Genomic DNA, 14,486 nt, shown 5'->3' with positions numbered 1-14,486 from the left:
AGCGGGGGGCCAGAAATCCTCCCCTCCTTGTATTTCTTAACTTTCTAAAATGGGAAACAGAAGAAGGAGTCACGCGGGGAGTGCTCATCCTCCTCGAAGGCTCAGATTGGGGTGCCTAAATGTGTGTGGATGTAACCAAGATGTGAAAAAAGGAGAGATAGGTAGTATGTTTGAGGAAAGGAACCTGGATGTTTTGGCTCTGAGTGAAACGAAGCTCAAGGGTAAAGGGGAAGAGTGGTTTGGGAATGTCTTGGGAGTAAAGTCAGGGGTTAGTGAGAGGACAAGAGCAAGGGAAGGAGTAGCAGTACTCCTGAAACAGGAGTTGTGGAAGTATGTGATAGAATGTAAGAAAGTAAATTCTCGATTAATATGGGTAAAACTGAAAGTTGATGGAGAGAGATGGGTGATTATTGGTGCATATGCACCTGGGCATGAGAAGAAAGATCATGAGAGGCAAGTGTTTTGGGAGCAGCTGAATGAGTGTGTTAGTGGTTTTGATGCACGAGACCGGGTTATAGTGTTGGGTGATTTGAATGCAAAGGTGAGTAATGTGGCAGTTGAGGGAATAATTGGTATACATGGGGTGTTCAGTGTTGTAAATGGAAATGGTGAAGAGCTTGTAGATTTATGTGCTGAAAAAGGACTGATGATTGGGAATACCTGGTTTAAAAAGCGAGATATACATAAGTATACTTATGTAAGTAGGAGAGATGGCCAGAGAGCGTTATTGGATTACGTGTTAATTGACAGGTGCGCGAAAGAGAGACTTTTGGATGTTAATGTGCTGAGAGGTGCAACTGGAGGGATGTCTGATCATTATCTTGTGGAGGCTAAGGTGAAGATTTGTATGGGTTTTCAGAAAAGAAGAGTGAATGTTGGGGTGAAGAGGGTGGTGAGAGTAAGTGAGCTTGGGAAGGAGACTTGTGTGAGGAAGTACCAGGAGAGACTGAATACAGAATGGAAAAAGGTGAGAACAATGGAAGTAAGGGGAGTGGGGGAGGAATGGGATGTATTTAGGGAATCAGTGATGGATTGTGCAAAAGATGCTTGTGGCATGAGAAGAGTGGGAGGTGGGTTGATTAGAAAGGGTAGTGAGTGGTGGGATGAAGAAGTAAGATTATTAGTGAAAGAGAAGAGAGAGGCATTTGGACAATTTTTGCAGGGAAAAAATGAAATTGAGTGGGAGACATATAAAAGAAAGAGAAAGGAGGTCAAGAGAAAGGTGCAAGAGGTGAAAAAAAGGGCAAATGAGAGTTGGGGTGAGAGAGTATCATTAAATTTTAGGGAGAATAAAAAGATGTTCTGGAAGGAGGTAAATAAAGTGCGTAAGACAAGGGAGCAAATGGGAACTTCAGTGAAGGGCGCAAATGGGGAGGTGATAACAAGTAGTGGTGGTGTGAGAAGGAGATGGAGTGAGTATTTTGAAGGTTTGTTGAATGTGTTTGATGATAGAGTGGCAGATATAGGGTGTTTTGGTCGAGGTGGTGTGCAAAGTGCGAGGGTTAGGGAAAATGAGTTGGTAAACAGAGAAGAGGTAGTAAAAGCTTTGCGGAAGATGAAAGCCGGCAAGGCAGCAGGTTTGGATGGTATTGCAGTGGAATTTATTAAAAAAGGGGGTGACTGTATTGTTGACTGGTTGGTAAGGTTATTTAATGTATGTATGACTCATGGTGAGGTGCCTGAGGATTGGCGCAATGCGTGCATAGTGCCATTGTACAAAGGCAAAGGGGATAAGAGTGAGTGCTCAAATTACAGAGGTATAAGTTTGTTGAGTATTCCTGGCAAATTATATGGGAGGGTATTGGTTGAGAGGGTGAAGGCATGTACAGAGCATCAGATTGGGGAAGAGCAGTGTGGTTTCAGAAGTGGTAGAGGATGTGTGGATCAGGTGTTTGCTTTGAAGAATGTATATGAGAAATACTTAGAAAAGCAAATGGATTTGTATGTAGCATTTATGGATCTGGAGAAGGCATATGATAGAGTTGATAGAGATGCTCTGTGGAAGGTATTAAGAATATATGGTGTGGGAGGCAAGTTGTTAGGAGCAATGAAAAGTTTTTATCGAGGATGTAAGGCATGTGTACGTGTAGGAAGAGAGGAAAGTGATTGGTTCTCAGTGAATGTAGGTTTGTGGCAGGGTGTGTGATGTCTCCATGGTTGTTTAATTTGTTTATGGATGGGGTTGTTAGGGAGGTGAATGCAAGAGTTTTGGAAAGAGGGGCAAGTATGAAGTCTGTTGGGGATGAGAGAGCTTGAGAAGCGAGTCAGTTGTTGTTCGCTGATGATACAGCGCTGGTGGCTGATTCATGTGAGAAACTGCAGAAGCTGGTGACTGAGTTTGGTAAAGTGTGTGAAAGAAGAAAGTTAAGAGTAAATGTGAATAAGAGCAAGGTTATTAGGTACAGTAGGGTTGAGGGTCAATTCAATTGGGAGGTGAGTTTGAATGGAGAAAAACTGGAGGAAGTGAAGTGTTTTAGATATCTGGGAGTGGATCTGTCAGCGGATGGAACCATGGAAGCGGAAGTGGATCATAGGGTGGGGGAGGGGGCGACAATTCTGGGAGCCTTGAAGAATGTGTGGAAGTCGAGAACATTATCTCGGAAAGCAAAAATGGGTATGTTTGAAGGAATAGTGGTTCCAACAATGTTGTATGGTTGCGAGGTGTGGACTATGGATAGAGTTGTGCGCAGGAGGATGGATGTGCTGGAAATGAGATGTTTGAGGACAATGTGTGGTGTGAGGTGGTTTGATCGAGTAAGTAACGTAAGGGTAAGAGAGATGTGTGGAAATAAAAAGAGCGTGGTTGAGAGAGCAGAAGAGGGTGTTTTGAAATGGTTTGGTCACATGGAGAGAATGAGTGAGGAAAGATTGACCAAGAGGATATATGTGTCGGAGGTGGAGGGAACGAGGAGAAGAGGGAGACCAAATTGGAGGTGGAAAGATGGAGTGAAAAAGATTTTGTGTGATCGGGGCCTGAACATGCAGGAGGGTGAAAGGAGGGCAAAGAATAGAGTGAATTGGAGCGATGTGGTATACTGGGGTTGACGTGTTGTCAGTGGATTGAATCAAGGCATGTGTATGGGGGTGGGTTGGGCCATTTCTTTCGTCTGTTTCCTTGCGCTACCTCGTAAACGCGGGAGACAGCGAAAAAAAAAAAAAAAAAAAAAAAATTATGGATCTGGAGAAGGCATATGATAGAGTTGATAGAGATGCTCAGTGGAAGGTACTAAGAATATATGGTAAGGGAGGCAAGTTGTTAGAAGTGGTGAAGTTTTTATCGAGGATGTAAGGCATGTGTACGTGTAGGAAGAGGAAAGTGATTGGTTCTCAGTGAATGTAGGTTTGCAATAGGGGTGTGTGATGTCTCCATGGTTGTTTAATTTGTTTATGGATGGGGTTGTTCGGGAGGTGAATGCAAGAGTTTTGGAAAGAGGGGCAAGTATGCAGTCTGTTGTGGATGAGAGAGCTTAGGAGGCGAGTCAGTTGTTGTTCGCTGATGATACAGCGCTGGTGGCTGATTCATGTGAGAAACTGCAGAAGCTGGTGACTGAGTATGGTAAAGTGTATGAAAAAAGAAAGTCGAGAGTAAATGTGAATAAAAGCAAGGTTATTAGGTACAGTAGGGTTGAGGGTCAAGTCAATTGGGAGGTAAGCTTGAATGGAGAAATACTGGAGGAAGTGAAGTGTTTTAGATATCTGGGAGTAGATTTGGCAGTGGATGGAATCATGGAAGCGGAAGTGAATCATAGGGTGGGGGAGGGGGCGAAAATTCTGGGAGCGTTGAAGAATGTGTGGAAGTCGAGAACATTATCTCGGAAAGCAAAAATGGGTATGTTTGAAGGCATAGTGGTTCCAACAATGTTGTATGATTGCAAGGCGTGGGCTATGGATAGAGTTGTGCACAGGAGGGTGGATGTGCTGGAAATGAGATGTTTGAGGACAATATGTGGTGTGAGGTTGTTTGATCAAGTAAGTAATAATAAGGTAAGAGAGATGTGTGGTAATAAAAAGAGTGTGGTTGAGAGAGCAGAAGAGGGTGTTTTGAAATGGTTTGGGCACATGGAGAGAATGAGTGAGGAAAGATTGACCAAGAGGATATATGTGTCAGAGGTGGAGGAAACGAGAAGTGGGAGACCAAATTGGAGGTGGAAAGATGGAGTGAAAAAGATTTTGAGTGATTGGGGCCTGAACATGCAGGAGGGTGAAAGGCGTGCAAGGAATAGAGTGAACTGGAACTATGTGGTATACCAGGGTCGACATGTTGTCAATGGATTGAACCAGGGCATGTGAAGCGTCAAGGGTAAACCATGGAAAGTTCTGTGGGGCCTGGATGTGGGAAGGGAGCTGTGGTTTCGGTGCATTTTTATATGACAGCTAGAGACTGAGTGTGAACGAATGTGGCCTTTGTTGTCTTTTCCTAACGCTACCTCGCACACATGACGGGGGAGGGGGTTGTTATTTCATGTGTGGCAAGGTGGCGATGGGAATGAATAAGGGCAGGCTGTATGAATTATGTACATATGTATGTTTGTGTGTGTATATATATGTATACGTTGAGATGTATAGGTATGTATATTTGCGTGTGTGGACGTGTATGTATATACATGTGTATGTGGGTGGGTTGGACCATTCTTTCGTCTGTTTCCTTGCGCTACCTCGCTAACGCGGGAGACAGTGACAAAGCAAAATAAATAAATAAAATAAATCATTAAGGCATTTATACATTCATCAAGAGAATTAAAATCAGTGCTGACGATATGCCAACGGTCAAAAAGAAGCCTTACCTGATATCAGCATTTGTCTTTTTGAAGAAGTAATTGAGATGATGTGTGATCCTGTTAGGGTCATAAAACAATCCATCTGCTTTTCTGGCCAAATCCACATGTGCTGTATTGCACACAGCATGAACACCTGCAAAATAATGATGAAATTTCAAACATAATCCTTTCAACTAAATGTATAAGGGACACATACTATATAGTCTCAAGGAGGAAATTCATAATAATTCATATGTGAAACATTTATCTTAATGACTGCAGTTCAGGTTTTACCTATCTATGGCCAGATAACTAAAACAAATCTGCTCAAAATATCCTGGTCTTTATGAAAACCACAAAATTTTTATCTATTCGTTCAATTTTTTTCTAAGCTGAGACAGCATGGGCAAATGACACCTTAATCAAGGCCATATCATTAACACTATACAGTATACATATACTAAAGCCTAAGCCAGGTACCCATTTCATCGACCAACCCCTGAGGGTGAATGAACAGCTGCGTTGAATTTGGACCAACTGCCACAACCAGGACCCTGGGTGGCTCCTGAATGTACCAGGGTCAGGAACACTAACCACTACACCATCTCAGTGCATATGTCAGTATATGATTGAATATGTATTACTGTTGTGCAAGAGTAGGCACACAAAAGTGGATTGAATCACAAGATTCCTAACAACTTGGTGCATTTATAATTTATATAAATATCTTTCAGTTGTTGGCAGTTTCCAGCATCAGTGAGAAAGCATCAGGAACGAGGCTGCTTTGCTCACATTCATTCTCTAAATGTTGTTTGTAATGAAATGAAAACAGCTCCTTAGCCACAACTAGGCCCCACAGACCTTTCTGTGGTTTCCTTAAGCTGCTTCTTATGCCATGGTACAGTCCAATGACAACACATTGCCCCTTGTATATCATGTCACTCCAACTCACTCATTCCCATGCACACCTTTCATCCTCTTGCATGTTTGGACCCCTAGCACTTAAAATCTTATTCACACCATCCTTCCATCTCCAATTTGGTATCCTTGTCCCCTCCACCTCAAACATAAATATATATATATATATATATATATATACTCTTTTCCAACCTCTCCTCATTCATTCTCTCCATACATCTAAACCATTGCAGCACACTTTTCAGTTCTCTCAACCATACTCTACTTATTACCACACCTCTCTTTTACCCTATCCTCACTTAAACGATCAACCCTCCTTACCCCACAAATTTTCTTCAAACATTTCCTTTCCAACACATCCATTTTCTTCTATACATTCGCCTCTACATCCCATTCCTCACACCCATACAACACTGGCAGCACTACTATACCTTCAAACGTACCCATTTTTTCCCTCGCAGAGAGCAATCTCTCTTTCTACACATTTCTCAAAGCTTCTAAACCTTTTGCCCCTTCACTCACTTTATGACACCTTTTCTGACATTCCATTCACTGTCATGTCCACTCCCGGGTATCTACAACACTTTATACCCTCCAATGTTTCCCCCCAAAATCCTCACACCTGATATAACTTGTCTCTTTACAATGATAAACCAAATAAGCTTGCTTTTAATCATGTTTACCCACAACTTTCTCATTCTGCATGCTCCCCCAAACTCAGACTTCAACATTTGCATTTTCTAACTCAAATCTGGCACCAGAGTCAAGTTATCAGCAAACAACTAATGACATACCCACTCACCCCCTATCGACTGCACATCTACCCCTCTCTCCAAGATTTCTGTATTTACTTCCCCACCATCCCATCCACAAACACATTAGACATCACCCTGCCTTCATCTGAAGCCACTTAACCCCACTCTACCTCTCATACACAAGCCATACTCTTTCATAAAAACTCTTCACTGCTTCTAATAGTTTTCCTCCCATCCCTTATGTTTGGAAAAACTTCCATAAATCATCTTTTTCAATCCTATTACATGCCTTCTCCAGATCCATATATCCCACAAAAAAATCCTTCTGCTTCTCTAAGTATATCTCAAACACACCCGTCACATCCTCTACCAGTCCTGAAACCACACTCTTCCTCCCCAGTCTGATGTTCTGTGCATGACACCACCTTCACAACCACCATTCTTCCAGACTAATACCTCTGTCATTTGAACACTCACCTTTGTCCCCTTGCCTTTACACAATTGCACTACACATGCATTTCATCAATCCTCAAGCAACTCACAGTGATCCACATATACAATGAATACCCTATCTGACAAGTCAACAGCACAGTCACCCCCTTTCTTAAGAAATTCAATTACAACACCATCCACTCCAACCGTCTTGCCACATTTCATCTTCCAAAAGGCTCTTAAATGTTTTCTCTCTTTACAAAGCCACTTGCCATGACTTTCACTCTGTATACCTCTCCAACCCAAACACCCAACATTTGCCATCCTATCATCAAACACATTCAAGAATCCTTCAAGACAAGCACTCTATCTCTTCACCTCATCACTGATGATTACAAATTCCCCATTTTCCCCCTTCACTGAAGTTCCCATTTGTTCCTTTGTTTTTCTCATCATTAGCCCTCCAAAAATCTTATTTTCCAAAAAATTTGATGGTTCTTGCTTTGCCCTCTTTTTCAGCCCCTGCACTTCCATCTTGAACTCCTGCCTCTTAACCTTTTATGCCTTCCAATACCTGCATAATGTATATAAATTTTAATTATATAACACAGGGCACCTTTTATGGGCTTCCACAATTCCAAGGGAATGCTAGAATCAGGAGAAGGAAAATCAACTCATTTGGAGTCAGTAGTTCTTAAAAGAAAATGAACAAGCTTCATCCACAGACAATGGTGCATCAAAAAAGGTGACTAAAGGAGGGGGGAGCAGGGGGGGCTGAAAACCCTCCCCTTCTTGTATTTCAATTTCTAAAAGAGGAAACAGATGGGGTCAAGAAGGGAGTGATATCCTCCTCGAAGGCTCAGATTGGGGTGTCTGAATGTGTGTAAATGTATCCAAGATGGGAAAAAAGGAGAGAGAGGTAGTATGTTTGAGGAAAGAAACCTGGATGTTCTGGCTCTGAGTGAAACGAAGCCCAAGAGTAAAGGGGAAGAATTGTTTGGAAAAGTCTTGGGAGTGAAGTCAGGCATTGGTGAGAGAACAAGAGCAAAGGAAGGAGTAGCACTACTCTTGAAGCAGGAGTTGTGAGAGAGTGTAAGAAAGTAAATTCTAGATTGATGTGGGTAAAACTGAAAGCGGATGGAGAGAGATTGGTGATTATTGGTGCTTATGCAACTGGTCATGAGAAGAAAGATCATAAGAGGCAAGTGTTTTGGAAGCAGCCGAGTGAGTGTGTCAGCAGCTTTGGTGCCCGGAACAGGGTACTAGTGATGGGCGATTTAAATGCCAGTAAGTAATGTGGTAGTTGAGGGTATAATTGGCGTACATGGGGTATTCAGTGCTGTAGTGTGTGCTGAAAAGAGACTGGCGACTGGGGAAAACCTGGTTTCAAAAGAGAGATATACATAAGTATACGAGTGTGAGTAGGAGAGATGGTCAAAGGGCATCAATGGATTATGCATTAACTGATAGGCATGTAAAAGAAAGAATTTTGGATGTTAATGTTCAGAGAGGGGCAGCTGGGGGGATGTCTGATGTCTTGTGGAGGCGAAGGTGAAAATTTGTAGAGGTTTTCAGAAAAGAAGAGAGAATTTGGGGGAGAACAGAGCGGTGAGAGTAAGTGAGCTTGGAAAGAAGCCTCGTGTGAGGAAGTACCCGGAAAGATTGAGTGTAGAATGGCAAAAGGTGTGAGCAAATGACGTGAGGGGAGTGGGTGAAGAATGGGATGTATTTAGGGAAGCAGTGATGGCATATGCAAAAGATGAATGTGGCATAAGAGAACTGGGAGGTGGAAAGATTAAAAAAGGTAGTGAGAGGTGGGATGAAGCAAAGTTGTTTGTGAAATAGAAAAGAGAGGCATCTGAATGATACTTACAAGGAAGGAAAGCAAATGACCAGGAGATGTATAAAAGAAACCAGCAGGAGGTCAAGAACATGCAAGGGTTGAAAAAGAGGGCAAATGAGAGTAGGGCGAGAGAGTATCAATAAACTTTAGCGAGGATAAAAAGATGTTTTGGAAGGTGGTAAATAATGTGCAAAAGACAAAAGAACAAATGGGAACATCAGTGAAGGGCACAAAGGTGGAGATGATAACAAGTAGTGATGAAAAGAGGAGATGGAAAAAGTATTTTCAAGGTTTGTTGAATATATTTGATAAGAGTGGTAGATGTAGGGTGTTTTGGTCAGGGAGGTCAAGGAGAACAGTATGGTTAAGAGAAATGAGGTAGTGAAAGCTTTGTGAAAGATAAAATCCAGCCAAGCAGCATGTTTTGATAGTACTGCAGCTGAATCTATTAAGAAAGGGGGTAACTGTGCTGATGACTGGTTGGTAAAGATATTCAATGTATGTATGGATCATAGTAAGGTGCCTGAGGATTGGCAGAATGCATGCATAGTGCCATTGTACAAACGCAAAGGGGATAAAGATGAGTTTTCAAACTACAGAGGCATACGTTTCTTGAGTATTCCTAGGAAACTTTATTTTTTTTTTTTTTTTTTGCTTTGTCGCTGTCTCCCGCGTTTGCGAGGTAGCGCAAGGAAACAGACGAATGAAATGGCCCAACCACCCCCATACACATGTATATACATACGTCCACACACGCAAATATACATACCTACACAGCTTTCCATGGTTTACCCCAGACACTTCACATGCCTTGATTCAATCCACTGACAGCACGTCAACCCCAGTATACCACATCGCTCCAATTCACTCTATTCCTTGCCCTCCTTTCACCCTCCTGCATGTTCAGGCCCCGATCACACAAAATTTTTTTCACTCCATCTTTCCACCTCCAATTTGGTCTCCCTCTTCTCCTCGTTCCCTCCACCTCCGACACATATATCCTCTTGGTCAATCTTTCCTCACTCATTCTCTCCATGTGCCCAAACCATTTCAAAACACCCTCTTCTGCTCTCTCAACCACACTCTTTTTATTTCCACACATCTCTCTTACCCTTACGTTACTTACTCGATCAAACCACCTCACACCACACATTGTCCTCAAACATCTCATTTCCAGCACATCCATCCTCCTGCGCACAACTCTATCCATAGCCCACGCCTCGCAACCATACAACATTGTTGGAACCACTATTCCTTCAAACATACCCATTTTTGCTTTCCGAGATAGTGTTCTCGACTTCCACACATTCTTCAAGGCTCCCAGAATTTTCGCCCCCTCCCCCACCCTATGATCCACTTCCGCTTCCATGGTTCCATCCGCTGCCAGATCCACTCCCAGATATCTAAAACACTTCACTTCCTCCAGTTTTTCTCCATTCAAACTCACCTCCCAATTGACTTGACCCTCAACCCTACTGTACCTAATAACCTTGCTCTTATTCACATTTACTCTTAACTTTCTTCTTTCACACACTTTACCAAACTCAGTCACCAGCTTCTGCAGTATCTTACATGAATCAGCCACCAGCGCTGTATCATCAGCGAACAACAACTGACTCACTTCCCAAGCTCTCTCATCCACAACAGACTTCATTCTTGCTCCTCTTTCCAAAACTCTTGCATTCACCTCCCTAACAACCCCATCCATAAACAAATTAAACAACCATGGAGACATCACACACCCCTGCCGCAAACCTACATTCACTGAGAACCAATCACTTTCCTCTCTTCCTACACGTACACATGCCTTACATCCTCGATAAAAACTTTTCACTGCTTCTAACAACTTGCCTCCCACACCATATATTCTTCATACCTTCCACAGAGCATCTCTATCAACTCTATCATATGCCTTCTCCAGATCCATATATCCCACAAAAAAATCCTTCTGCTTCTCTAAGTATATCTCAAACACACCCGTCACATCCTCTACCAGTCCTGAAACCACACTCTTCCTCCCCAGTCTGATGTTCTGTGCATGACACCACCTTCACAACCACCATTCTTCCAGACTAATACCTCTGTCATTTGAACACTCACCTTTGTCCCCTTGCCTTTACACAATTGCACTACACATGCATTTCATCAATCCTCAAGCAACTCACAGTGATCCACATATACAATGAATACCCTATCTGACAAGTCAACAGCACAGTCACCCCCTTTCTTAAGAAATTCAATTACAACACCATCCACTCCAACCGTCTTGCCACATTTCATCTTCCAAAAGGCTCTTAAATGTTTTCTCTCTTTACAAAGCCACTTGCCATGACTTTCACTCTGTATACCTCTCCAACCCAAACACCCAACATTTGCCATCCTATCATCAAACACATTCAAGAATCCTTCAAGACAAGCACTCTATCTCTTCACCTCATCACTGATGATTACAAATTCCCCATTTTCCCCCTTCACTGAAGTTCCCATTTGTTCCTTTGTTTTTCTCATCATTAGCCCTCCAAAAATCTTATTTTCCAAAAAATTTGATGGTTCTTGCTTTGCCCTCTTTTTCAGCCCCTGCACTTCCATCTTGAACTCCTGCCTCTTAACCTTTTATGCCTTCCAATACCTGCATAATGTATATAAATTTTAATTATATAACACAGGGCACCTTTTATGGGCTTCCACAATTCCAAGGGAATGCTAGAATCAGGAGAAGGAAAATCAACTCATTTGGAGTCAGTAGTTCTTAAAAGAAAATGAACAAGCTTCATCCACAGACAATGGTGCATCAAAAAAGGTGACTAAAGGAGGGGGGAGCAGGGGGGGCTGAAAACCCTCCCCTTCTTGTATTTCAATTTCTAAAAGAGGAAACAGATGGGGTCAAGAAGGGAGTGATATCCTCCTCGAAGGCTCAGATTGGGGTGTCTGAATGTGTGTAAATGTATCCAAGATGGGAAAAAAGGAGAGAGAGGTAGTATGTTTGAGGAAAGAAACCTGGATGTTCTGGCTCTGAGTGAAACGAAGCCCAAGAGTAAAGGGGAAGAATTGTTTGGAAAAGTCTTGGGAGTGAAGTCAGGCATTGGTGAGAGAACAAGAGCAAAGGAAGGAGTAGCACTACTCTTGAAGCAGGAGTTGTGAGAGAGTGTAAGAAAGTAAATTCTAGATTGATGTGGGTAAAACTGAAAGCGGATGGAGAGAGATTGGTGATTATTGGTGCTTATGCAACTGGTCATGAGAAGAAAGATCATAAGAGGCAAGTGTTTTGGAAGCAGCCGAGTGAGTGTGTCAGCAGCTTTGGTGCCCGGAACAGGGTACTAGTGATGGGCGATTTAAATGCCAGTAAGTAATGTGGTAGTTGAGGGTATAATTGGCGTACATGGGGTATTCAGTGCTGTAGTGTGTGCTGAAAAGAGACTGGCGACTGGGGAAAACCTGGTTTCAAAAGAGAGATATACATAAGTATACGAGTGTGAGTAGGAGAGATGGTCAAAGGGCATCAATGGATTATGCATTAACTGATAGGCATGTAAAAGAAAGAATTTTGGATGTTAATGTTCAGAGAGGGGCAGCTGGGGGGATGTCTGATGTCTTGTGGAGGCGAAGGTGAAAATTTGTAGAGGTTTTCAGAAAAGAAGAGAGAATTTGGGGGAGAACAGAGCGGTGAGAGTAAGTGAGCTTGGAAAGAAGCCTCGTGTGAGGAAGTACCCGGAAAGATTGAGTGTAGAATGGCAAAAGGTGTGAGCAAATGACGTGAGGGGAGTTAAAATGAGAAAGAAGAGAGAGAGATTAAATCGGTACTACGTGTGAAGGAATAGCAGCTAAAAAGGAAGTATAAAGTGTACTTAAGTTTAGTAAGAGTCAGGTCTGTGGCTGGTAGATTAGTTATGATACAGAGAAAAGTATATAATGTGTATCATTAGTAAATAAGGGGAAATGAAATGAGTGAGGATTAAGTTGTGTAGAAGCGAGTATAATATTTTTAAGTACAATCAGCAAGGTACGTAGTTAAAAGCTACTGTGGAAGTGAGAATGAGTAATATTGACTCAAGTGTGTAGAGACAGTAGGAATAGGAAAGAAGGAAGATATCTGAGAAGAAGTTTGGTATATTAAATCTGAGAAGGAAACATATGACGAGGTAGAAAGAATATAGGGGTGAGAAAAGGTGAGTGAAGTTAACGAATACTTAGGATTAGAGAGTAGTGAAAACGGAACGAGTTATTTAATGATAAGAAAGTATTAAGTAATAGATAGATAGTGGTGAAGAATGGGATGTATTTAGGGAAGCAGTGATGGCATATGCAAAAGATGAATGTGGCATAAGAGAACTGGGAGGTGGAAAGATTAAAAAAGGTAGTGAGAGGTGGGATGAAGCAAAGTTGTTTGTGAAATAGAAAAGAGAGGCATCTGAATGATACTTACAAGGAAGGAAAGCAAATGACCAGGAGATGTATAAAAGAAACCAGCAGGAGGTCAAGAACATGCAAGGGTTGAAAAAGAGGGCAAATGAGAGTAGGGCGAGAGAGTATCAATAAACTTTAGCGAGGATAAAAAGATGTTTTGGAAGGTGGTAAATAATGTGCAAAAGACAAAAGAACAAATGGGAACATCAGTGAAGGGCACAAAGGTGGAGATGATAACAAGTAGTGATGAAAAGAGGAGATGGAAAAAGTATTTTCAAGGTTTGTTGAATATATTTGATAAGAGTGGTAGATGTAGGGTGTTTTGGTCAGGGAGGTCAAGGAGAACAGTATGGTTAAGAGAAATGAGGTAGTGAAAGCTTTGTGAAAGATAAAATCCAGCCAAGCAGCATGTTTTGATAGTACTGCAGCTGAATCTATTAAGAAAGGGGGTAACTGTGCTGATGACTGGTTGGTAAAGATATTCAATGTATGTATGGATCATAGTAAGGTGCCTGAGGATTGGCAGAATGCATGCATAGTGCCATTGTACAAACGCAAAGGGGATAAAGATGAGTTTTCAAACTACAGAGGCATACGTTTCTTGAGTATTCCTAGGAAACTTTATTTTTTTTTTTTTTTTTTGCTTTGTCGCTGTCTCCCGCGTTTGCGAGGTAGCGCAAGGAAACAGACGAATGAAATGGCCCAACCACCCCCATACACATGTATATACATACGTCCACACACGCAAATATACATACCTACACAGCTTTCCATGGTTTACCCCAGACACTTCACATGCCTTGATTCAATCCACTGACAGCACGTCAACCCCAGTATACCACATCGCTCCAATTCACTCTATTCCTTGCCCTCCTTTCACCCTCCTGCATGTTCAGGCCCCGATCACACAAAATTTTTTTCACTCCATCTTTCCACCTCCAATTTGGTCTCCCTCTTCTCCTCGTTCCCTCCACCTCCGACACATATATCCTCTTGGTCAATCTTTCCTCACTCATTCTCTCCATGTGCCCAAACCATTTCAAAACACCCTCTTCTGCTCTCTCAACCACACTCTTTTTATTTCCACACATCTCTCTTACCCTTACGTTACTTACTCGATCAAACCACCTCACACCACACATTGTCCTCAAACATCTCATTTCCAGCACATCCATCCTCCTGCGCACAACTCTATCCATAGCCCACGCCTCGCAACCATACAACATTGTTGGAACCACTATTCCTTCAAACATACCCATTTTTGCTTTCCGAGATAGTGTTCTCGACTTCCACACATTCTTCAAGGCTCCCAGAATTTTCGCCCCCTCCCCCACCCTATGATCCACTTCCGCTTCCATGGTTCCATCCGCTGCCAGA

The 14,486-nt window shown here is 42.3% G+C and overlaps 1 protein-coding gene across 6 annotated transcripts in view; it reads right to left on the bottom strand.

The window, feature by feature from the left end:
• The window catches only part of LOC139763694 (tRNA pseudouridine synthase-like 1), a 122,000-nt gene that overhangs the window by 79,786 nt on the left and 27,728 nt on the right, over positions 1–14,486 (bottom strand). For all 6 annotated transcript variants that reach the window (XR_011716215.1, XR_011716216.1, XM_071690015.1 and 3 more), the window contains exon 4: positions 4,785–4,911. Coding sequence is in view for 4 of the 6 variants with exons in the window: in XM_071690015.1 (XP_071546116.1) it covers positions 4,785–4,911 (127 nt within the window). In the remaining 2 variants the exon portion in view is untranslated. The remainder of the gene's footprint in view (positions 1–4,784; positions 4,912–14,486) is intronic.

This window comes from Panulirus ornatus, chromosome 47 (assembly GCF_036320965.1).
Source record: "Panulirus ornatus isolate Po-2019 chromosome 47, ASM3632096v1, whole genome shotgun sequence".
NCBI classification, from domain to species: domain Eukaryota; kingdom Metazoa; phylum Arthropoda; class Malacostraca; order Decapoda; family Palinuridae; genus Panulirus; species Panulirus ornatus.
This window is presented reverse-complemented; position numbering and strand designations above follow the sequence as displayed.